The sequence below is a fragment of the Trichechus manatus genome, unplaced genomic scaffold (genome assembly GCF_000243295.1).
Source record: "Trichechus manatus latirostris isolate Lorelei unplaced genomic scaffold, TriManLat1.0 scaffold00027, whole genome shotgun sequence".
Lineage (NCBI taxonomy): Eukaryota > Metazoa > Chordata > Mammalia > Sirenia > Trichechidae > Trichechus > Trichechus manatus.
In genome coordinates, this window is record NW_004443963.1 from 21,205,038 (window position 1) to 21,215,909 (window position 10,872).

Here is a 10,872-nt window from a genome sequence, read left to right on the forward strand (position 1 = left end):
CTAAAATTTCTAAATGTTAAATAATGCTCTACGATCATTAGGTCTACTTTCTCAAAATGGAAGAAAATGAATACCAAATGATCAAGAAAAAAAATTATAATCACCTCTTTAAATAGCCACTTATTCCTGAAATCGTATTCTTAACCCAATTATCTTTTAAATCCAGTTCTTCCTACAAATTCTACATAAACCTGTAAATTGTCCTGTCTACTTCATAAGTATTTTCCTCTTTGGTTATGTCTAATATGCTCCTTTAGACAGTATTTTTCAACATTTTTTTAAAATCAAGACCGTAAGTTTAAAAATAAATAAATAAATAAAATATTATGTCATAGTACACACACATTTTTGAAACAAAAAATATCATGAACTACTATTAATCTATGTGAAAATTTTTTGTTGTATTTCACTTTGTAAAATTCTGATTATGACACAGAAATTGATTTTAGATACCTGTAATGGATTGTGAGCTCAGAAAATTTTTCCTTAAGAGAAGGATTTGTTTTTCTACTATTTTGGCATCACTTGTAGGAGGTACACATATGTATGTATATATCTATAATGGTATCAGACAAATAGTTTCTAAATAGAATACATTTATCAACTTAACATTGTTTGCTTATTTAACAATAATTTACTAAGTAGTTTTCAGTTGGCATTAGAAGTATCCCAAGTTAATTGGAGGGTGGTTAAATATTGCATTCCATTGTTCATTTTAAAAATAAACCAGTAACAAATTTTCTCTCAACTATAATTGAAAATAATTATAAATGTAAATATCTCTCATATAGAAATAGTTTCTATAAAATGTACTTTACAACAACAATCATAGATTTGTTAATATTTTTAAAGATGAGCATCACCGCTGATGCTGAATCTGTGCTACAAAGTTTTAAAATTTATTTAAATAGAATCAGACACTGAATTGGTAGTAGGACAAAAGTATCATCAAAGAATATTAATTTTAAGTATGTTGTAACATCACAAAGGATCATTTATAAGTACAGGATTGTGAGATGAGGCAAAAAATCTAATGCAGAAGGAAAAGAAAATTAACTTCTTTGGAATAAAGTCTTTCACGAAAAGTAAAGGTTGAAAAGAGATAAATACGAATATCACAGAAATGGAAGGAAAAAGAAATGGAGGGAACTATGTATTGAGAGCTACTAACGGATAATTGATATTAGTTCAGACTTCACATTTCATTTCCTTTATATAATGCAACAGTGTAGTCATTCCTTTGAAAAAGAGACAATCCTGTGCATCAAGTTCATGCAGGCTTTTTTCACTTGTTGGTTTCTTAGAGAGTAGATGAAAGGGTTCAGAAGTGGTGCAACTGAGGTATTGAGCACCGCAATTCCCTTGGAAAATGATATTCTCTGTCTGACTGATGGTTTAACATACATGAAAATGCAGCTGCCATAAGAAAGGGAGATCACAATCATATGAGAAGAGCAGGTGGAAAAAGCCTTTTTCCTCTGACTAGTTGAAGGGATTTTCAGAACTGTCAGGGCAATACAGGTATATGATATTATCACCATTGTCAGTGTGACCAAGAGTGTCACCATGGCTGAGATAAAAGCCAGTGTCTCCAGAAGCTGTGTGTCTGAACAGGGTATCTGCAGGAGGGGTGTAGCGTCACAGTAGAAATGATCAACCATGTTGGAGGCAAAGAAGTCAAGGTCTAAGGCCCAAGATGAGTGGTGGAAAGATGACAAAGAGCCCAGCAAGCCAACAGCTGAGAACAAGTGGTATGCAGATATTGCTATTCATGATGGTTGTGTAATGCAGGGGCTTACAGATGGCCACATAGCGGTCATAGGACATAGCTGCCAGCAGGTAAAATTCAGATGCTCCAAGAAGGAAAGCAAAAAACAACTGAGCGACGCAACAGTTATAGGAAACGGTTTTGTCCCCAGTTGCCATGACAACCAGAAGCTTAGGGATGCATGTAGTAGTATAGGAAATTTCTAGGAGGGAAAAATTCCGAAGGAAAAAGTACATGGGGGTCCTGAGGTGAGTACCCAGTAGGGTGAGTGTGATGATGATCAGATCGCCAATGATGCTTAGCAAGTAGGTGAGAAGCAAGAAGATAAATAACACAACTTTCAATTGTGGGTCATCAGTCAAACCTGCTGGGACAAACACTGTCACTCTTGTATGGTTTCCCATTACAGTCCTCTGACTTCTACCAGGAAAAAGGAATAGGAAAAAAATAAACAATAACAACAACTCCCCACACAACCCCTGACTCCTATGAAAGAGCAACACTCATGACTAGTGTTTAAGCTAAAGCTAGCAAAGCACTGTTTCAGATAAAAAAATAATCACTTTTACAAATGATGAAGCCAGTAAGAAAATAGTTTGTGTTTCCAGAGTACCTGGACAGAGAACTAAAATTTAATTTGCAATTCTGTCAGAGAATAACTCATATAATGACAGTCATTATAAATGGTTTTTATGTGAATAAATTAGAGGGTCTTACAAAGCATGAAAAAAAATTCTATATTTCTTTTCTTCCAAGGAGCCTTTGGTGAGTTCGAACCACTGACCTTGCGGTTAGTAGCCAAGTGCTTAACCATTGCCACCAGGACTCGTTGACCTGGTTTTAGATAAGAGAATATGAGACATGGGGAATAATTTTATTTACTGTTCTTGTTAGTCATCTCATCCTTTCATCTCTGTGTCATTCACCACCCTCCCCACTTCATATCCAATACAAAATCAGCATGAACAGTTTGGAAATGTTGGTATGGATAGCAAGAAAACACAAAAACATTTCCTAAACCATATTTAGGAAATGGTATGAGGTGCAAAAAATAAGGAGAAGAGAAAGATAAAGGCAAATCTGCATGGAAGTCTAGAGAAATAAGACTTTTTTTTTTTTTAAAGATAGGGTAGTGGGTTCAAGGAAAAGAAAAGATAAGATGATTAAAATTATGTAAAATAACAGGTAAAAACTTATGAGGAGGGGAATGTTTAACACTGAATTTCTCTTCATCAGCTTTTTTTTCCTTATACTTACCTTCATGCTGTTTGTCTGAAGTACAGACCAAACACATGAACAATGTGGAGATCAGCATGGCCTCAAAGAGAAGAAGAAAGTATTTAGTAAATTTCAAAATCATAATGAATCATTGAGAGTAGTGTTGAGACAAATTTTAAAATAAAAACAAACGTTATATAAAAATAGGCATATATTTACCTGTTGTAATAAGAGTGTTCAAATATCCAGCTAACAGGCAATTAAAGAGATACTAAGGACTATTCTCAACACTTGACATATATTAAGTGAGACACAGTGAGATTAAGAAATAAAAATTGTTCAGGTTTGCACAGCTAGTAAGATGGAGAGTAGGGGTTAAAGTTCAAAGAGTCTACTTTCAGAAGTTGTTCTCTTAAAATTACAAAATTTTGTACAAGCAGTTATAGGCCAAATTATAGTACATTTCCTCAACAAAAAAGATTAATGATGTCTCTAGGGAAAATTTCCTTCCTATGTATCTTCATCATCAAACACATAAAATGATTGTGTTTTTGAGATGGGCAATATATACAATACTTTCTGTGTTCATGATATTAAGAGAATTATTTCCAGCCTCTATAACATACATTATTATTTAGAAGGAATGTTCACACATAAAAACAAACATCTAAGAACAAATAAAAGATGGTTTCAGTATTATCTAGAAGAGTGCACAGGAGCAAAAGTTGGATTCTAAAATATGTCCTAGAGGGAGATGAAGACGTGATATGCGGAACTCAAGGTATTCCTGGGAGAGAAAGCAGCCTGAATGGAAACAAAGGGCACATGCATAATTTTGTTAGAAACAATAATTAGAGTTCCACTATCAAAGTCATTTGTTCTAATAATGTAGTCATATATGAGTGAAAAGAAATAACTGTTATTTTTCCTGAACATTCTTTGCATATTCAGGCAAATGTGAAGCAATCTAAGATTTTTTTCTCATTTACACAAATTACCCCAATGACAGCAAATATAAGAACACCTATATCTAACACATCGAAAACAGAATTTTATCCTGTTAAATCATTACTTAGTCCACCTTCAACAATCATATACACCAAGTATCATACATAGGCTATTCATATTCTAAAACCATTAGAACTCAAAACCGTTAATATAATTATGCTTGGTTTTGTTAGATATTATGAACACACAATGAATTTTAAAAATGAAAAAGGTTTTCAATACTAAATTATCATTGTATGCTATTCATCGTCTTTCACCATTTTCCCTAAATTAAAACTGAAAAGGTTGGGGGGAAAACAAAGGTTAATGCTTCATGGTAAAAAATAAAACAAATGTGTGTTAAAAATATATCTAAAAGGAAATATTGTCTTTATATTTTAGAAACATTAATATTTTCATATTTTGAGTCATAAATAATCCCATCAATTGCATTTAAAATCCTAAACAGCTCACTTTAAGACAATATATACACACAGATTTGTACAGGCGAAGTCATCTGTGCTGCAACATTTAACTCTTTTACATTGTTCTGAACAGAGCACAGATACTTCATTCATTCCTCTCCGCGTGGACCTCACTCTACCACATAATCTATGATTATTATTTCTCATCTCTAAATGGCAATTGTGAAAATGTTTTCTCACTTATTTTATTGCATAAGCTAGTGTATTAAATTTACTTATTTATGTATTAAATAATTCTCTAAGTATTATCCACAGTGCTGTATAAAAGTTAATCAACTCCTGATCCCACAGAGTATTTATGCTCTCTGTGCCCTGAAGAAAAATGTCTAAAGATTATGAAGAATTCTCAAGGGTATCTGAGATCCAAAACTATCATTTCCCAAAGGACCACCAATTAGTATGTTATAGCAGTGTTCTCTGCAGGCATTAAATATTTAAAATAATTTAAATATATACATTTTTTTCTTTTTAATACACCCTTCTTCTCTTAACTACATGTCCAGAGAAATCAGTGTAGATTGCTGTAATATATGTTTGTCTTTTCACATATTCATGTTTTGCAATATTATTGTCTAGTAAGCCAACACACTAGGGATGGCTAATCAAGACAGAACACACTCAGGTCCCTGACACCACAGCATGTCACACTAGCACAAAAGCCACAATCAATTTATCAAAGAGTTTCAAGCATGCCAGCCAGAACATTTAAATGAGATACAAATAAACTTCTATCTTATTTAAACTAGTGTGATATGTCTTTCTCATATTTTGCCAAATTTATGTTTATTATTAAAAACTACAAGACATTTACTTTATTGCAGTCTAACAGTCAGCCCACTACCATTTCATAAATATTGACAGAAGACAAGACTGTTGGGTCAGAGACAAAGGGCCTTATTACTCACTGCATAGCAGACAGCATGGGCTTCATATTAGCGTCAATTCCCCCTTTCTCCCAGACCCTATTGGTGGCAATATAGAAGGGATCCCTTATGGATGTTGTATACACAAGGTGCCTGGTTCACAGCTCAGGAGCCCCAAGTTTAGTAAATTCCCAATCTTTTAAAGGGGCTGCTAGCAAACCTGCCTAATTTTGCCCACTAGGACACATTACCTTTAATATCTTCTTCAGAAACAAATCTGCCTTCTGTCCTGGGGAGAGACACTATTTATATCTTCCAAGGCTGTCTGCTATAAAACATCCTTGAAAAGATAGTCCAAGATAAGAGCTGTACAAGACGTATAAAAACTCCATGGAAAATTGCCTCAGAACAAATCTAACTCTCTCGTTTCTAAATCCATTTTCCCGTAAGTTCATCATTCTCTTGACCTCCATGATCAATCTGCAGGTCTCTTTTACTACTCCTAAGGGGTAAGTCACACTGTGTTCAGAAAGGAGGCAAGCCAATGTCAGCCCTTCACACAAGAAGTACAAATCCAAGGGTGCAAGAAGTCACATGGAAAAAAAGTGTTTACAGGTTAACCTATGTAAATCAGAGTACTGGTTAACAATGCTTCCAACATAGCTTACCAGCTGGCTGGTAAGCCTTTACCCATTGCTGTCTAGTACATCCCAACTCACAGTGAACCTATAGGACAGAGGAGAACTGCCCCATATGGTTTCCAAGGCTGTAATCTTTACAGAAGCAGACTACCACATCTTCCTCCCATAGAGTGTCTGGTGGGTTTGAACTGCCTACCATTCGGTTGGCAGCCAAGAGCTTAAACACTGCACCACCCTTGATATGCCTTAGGGCTCCAAATTTAATGTCTTTTTTTTGGAAGGACTTCTTGAGGGCACTTATTTCAATCTGTCCTATTTGTTCCTGCCATCAGCCATGTGGCATGTTTCTGCCCCACTTAATCACTGAGAATAAAGGTGGGGAAGATATTCAGATGCCTTGCATAGGGGGTGGGGGACAAGAGCTGGAGCATCTCCGTTGTCTCTGTTATCATGATCAGAGCCATCTGGTGGAGGATGGCCGACCCAGCAGTCACTTAAATTGAAGGCACTCTTAGCAGTTTGAGAGGTCTATTCTGGAGTATTCTTCTGAAGGAAGAGTTCAGGGACAGCTCTGAAAGACAAAGATCATTAATACCCATCCTCCCTCATTCCTTGGAAGGCCTAAGGTGTTTCCTTCACAAGTGCTAGGTTGTTACTATCTGTCCACTCCCAAAAAATCTGGGTGTGCTCAATTTCAGTAATTATAACTTCATTTTTTATTTTTTCCCAATCAATCCTGACTCACATGCAGAACTTCCATCTGCAAGATTTAGATGCATGAGGTAGACAATATTTTTATAAACCAGCAACTAGTTGCAATTGGGTCAATTCAGAATCACAGCAACCATATGTGTGTCAGAGTAGAAGAGTACTCCATTGAATTTTCAATGACTGATTTTTTGGAAGTACATCACCAGGCCTTTCTTCTGTGGTGTCTCTAGGTGAAATCCAACCTCCAACTTCTCCATAAGCAGTTAACTCTGCAACACCCAGGGACTCCAACTTGACCAAAATTCAAAACATGGAAACAACCTAGGTGCCCATCAATGGATGAGTGGGTAAACAAATTATGCTATATTCACACAATGGAATACTATGCAACAATAAAGAACAATGATGAATCCTGAAGCATCTTATAACCTGGAGGAATCTGGATGACATTACGCTTAGTGAATTTAGTCAGTCACAGAAGGACAAATATTGCATAAGACCACTATTATAAGAAGTCAGTAAAAGGTTTAAACACAGAAGAAAACATTCCTTTATCATTATGAGGATAAGGATGGAGGGTGAGGGTTATTCACTAACTAGATAGTAGACAAGAATTATCTTAGGTGAAGGGAAGGACAGCACACACTACAGGGGAAGTCAGCACAATGGGACTAAACCAAAGCTATTAAGTTTTCTGAATACAATCAAACACTTCAAGGGACAGAGTTGCAGGGCCGGAGGTCTGTGGACCATGCTTTCAGGGGACATCTAGGTCAGTTGGCATAACAAAGTTTATTAAGAAAATGTTCTGCATCCTACTTTGGTGAGTAGCGTCTGGGATCTTAAAAGCTTGCAAGCGGCCATCTAAGATGCATCAATTGGTCCCAACCACCTGGAGTAAAGGAGAATGAAGAACACCAAAGACACAAGGAAAGTATTAGCCCAAGAGACAGAACGGGCCACATAAACCAAAGACTTCATCAGCCTGAGACCAGAAGAGCTAGATGGTGCCCGGCTACCACCAGTGACTGCCCAGACAGGGAACACAACAGAGAGTCCCTGATGGAGCCAGAGAAAGGTGGGGTGCAGAACTCAAATTCTAGTAAAAAGACCAGTCTTAATGGTCTGACTGAGACTGGAGGAACCCCAGAAAGCATGGCCGCCAGACTCTGTCAACCCAGAACTAAAACCATTCCCAAGGCCAACTCTTCATACAAAGATTAGACTGGACTATGAGACATAAAATGATACTTGTGAAGAGTATGCTTCTTAGCTCAAGTAGATACATGGGACTGAATGGGCAGCTCCTGTCCAGAGGCAAGATGAAAATGCTGAGAGGGTCAGGAGCTGGGTGAATGGGCACGGGAAATGGAAAGGAAGAGTGTGCTGTCACAGTATAGGGAGAGCAAGTAGGGTCACTTGAATTGTAAACTTTCACTGGAAGCACAACAACAAAAAAAGATGACAGCCTTGGAAGCCCTATGGGGCAGTCCTACTCTGTCCTATGAGGTCACTATGAATCAGAATTGACTTGACGGCAAAGAGTTTGGCTTTTTGTTTTTTTTTTTTTTTTGGTATTCTTCATAGCGGTTTATCAATTTTATTGATCATTTCAAAGAACATCTTTTGGTTTCATTTATTTTCTCTATTGTTTTCTTGTTTTCAATTCCATTACCTTCTCTTCTAACTTTTATTTTTATTCTTTTGCTTGCTTTATATTTAAAGTACTTGTTATTCTATAGTCTCCTAAGTGGGAGATTAGAATATTGACTTCAGATATTCCTTCTTTAGAAACATATTCATGTAATGTTATAAATTTCCCTCTAAACACTGTTTTTGTTGCATTTGATGAAGTTTAATAAGTTGTATTTACATTTTCATTTGGTTCAATTTTTTTTCTTTTTCCAAAAGAAACTTCTTTTTGACTCTTTTATTATTTAGAAATATGTTGTTTAATTCCTAATATTTGAGGGGTTTCCAGTATTTTTCTGTTATTGATGTCTAGCTTAATTCCATTGTGAACTGAGAACACACTTTGTATGATTTTTATTATTTTAGATTTGTTAAGAAGTGTTTTATGGCCCAGAATATGGTCTATCATAGTGAATATTCCATGTAAGTTTAAGATGAATGTATATTCTGTTGTTTTGTGGACTATTCTAAAAATGTCAATTAGATCAATTTAATTGATAATGTTCATTTCAACAATATTCTAACTCACTTCCTGCCTCCTTGACCTACCAATTACTCAGAGAGGGGTGTTGAGGTCTCCAAATATAATAGTGTGTTTATCTATTTCTCCTTTCAGTCTCGTCAGTTTTGTCCCATGTATTTTGATGCTCCGTTGTTATGTACATACATGTTTAGGATTGTTATCTCTACTCGGAGAATTGTTCCCTTTATCATTATGTAACTCCTCTTTTTATTCCTGATAAAATTCCATATTCTGAATTCTTACGTGATATTAATATAGCTACTCTAATTTTCTTTTATTAGTAAGGTAAGCAAGATGTATCTTTCACAATACCTTTTCTAACAGCATGGAAGATCTTAAGAGAGAAAATTTCAAATTGTGACCTTAGATTTTTGGCTTCAGTTATTCTAGTCAGCAAACCATGAAGTTTGTATGACTTCCATAAATATTTTTTTTATTTCTTATAGCCTCATCTCAGCTGCTAAAAACCAAGATAGTCACTGATCTTGTAGTTTGTTAGTTTGTTGTTGTGATTTATTCCGTAAGTGATATTACTGAACTGAGTGATTCTATTAAAATTGCCTTTAATAATATGAATTATATAATATTGTGTAATAAAATGCTAAAAACACATAGAAAAATTATATCATATACAGAAGCAGACTTTTAGCAGGCAAATTATTTTTAAAACAAACACTAAAGAGATTTATGAAATTTTATTTAATAAACAGACAAATTTCAATTTTCCCTCTTCTTTAATAAAAGGTAACGATCGGTTTTATGCTTTCATGATGATACCTCCTTGCCACTCGCTCTACAATGGATAGTGTTTTAAAAAAATAAATAAGAAGATAACCACTCTTAGAAAGAAAGCTATAATAGGCAAAAGAACTTGTGAAAATAATTGTTTGAAATTGTTGCCAAGATCTTTGTTACTGAAAATTATAAAAATTCATTGTTTATGAAAAAGCTCGTCTAACCATTAGGAAACCTATTAAACAGAATTATCTTAATCTCTAAAAATTTTCAAAATAAGGAAAGTCTGTGTACTTTTAAAGAAGAGTTATATACAAATACAAAATCAAGGAAGCTGATTAACATTAGAGGAGACAGAAATGTATTAGCTCGATTACAAAATATATATTTGAATGGTACAGTAGAAAAATTTCCACTTCTTTTAATGTGGATTAGCATGTCATTGTAAATGTTAATTTGACACTATAGTAATCCTACTAACTATGTAACAGGAAAAATTAAACTTGGAATAAGACTTTCAGGTCATTATCATAAAGAATAAAACCAGTATTTGCAAATATAATAAAGTGTATTTAACCAAATTGAATAATATTCTGTACCAATAATAAATAAAATTGATTTATGTTATACAGTTATATTATAAAATACATTGCTTCTTTTGCATAATTTTATCGTCTTAATTTTCATTTTTCTATTAAAATATGCAAAATAGTTTGTACTATACAGAAAAACCAAACCCATTGCCATTGAGTTGATTCCAACTCATGGTGACCCTATAGAGCCGAGTAGAACTGCCCCATAGGGTTTCCAAGGACCAGCTGGTGGATTCAAACTGCTGACCTTTTGGTTAGCAGCCAAGTTCTTAACCACTACTCCACTAGGGCTCCAGTTTATACTATAGTAAATATATAATTTATAAACAAAAAATATACATATCTGCAAAAATAAATCTGCATATCTCTGAAAGTATACCTTTTTTTTTAACTGATATGGTAAACACTAATGGAAGACTTCTATTATAGAAATGAAAGCAAGTCAATAATTTTTTACAGCATAGTGATCTTAATATTTGAAGATTCATTCTTTTTCTCAGCTTTCATTTCCCTTATAATAATTTTTCCTCAAGCTCAATATCATTAATACTCTCAATAAATGTGCAAGTAACTTAAGTTCCAAATTTCTGATAATTTTGCTTATTTCACTTTAACAAGTTTTTCCCAAACCAGTTTAAAGTATGGAACAAACGCTA

General features: G+C 34.5%; 1 protein-coding gene across 1 annotated transcript; it reads right to left on the reverse strand.

The window, feature by feature from the left end:
- Positions 1-1,232: 1,232 nt before the first annotated feature.
- LOC101353301 (olfactory receptor 6C74-like) lies at positions 1,233-2,172 on the reverse strand. The gene is given in 2 exon segments (XM_012554818.1): positions 1,233-1,691; positions 1,693-2,172. Coding segments are annotated over 2 exon segments (939 nt in total).
- Positions 2,173-10,872: the final 8,700 nt, after the last annotated feature.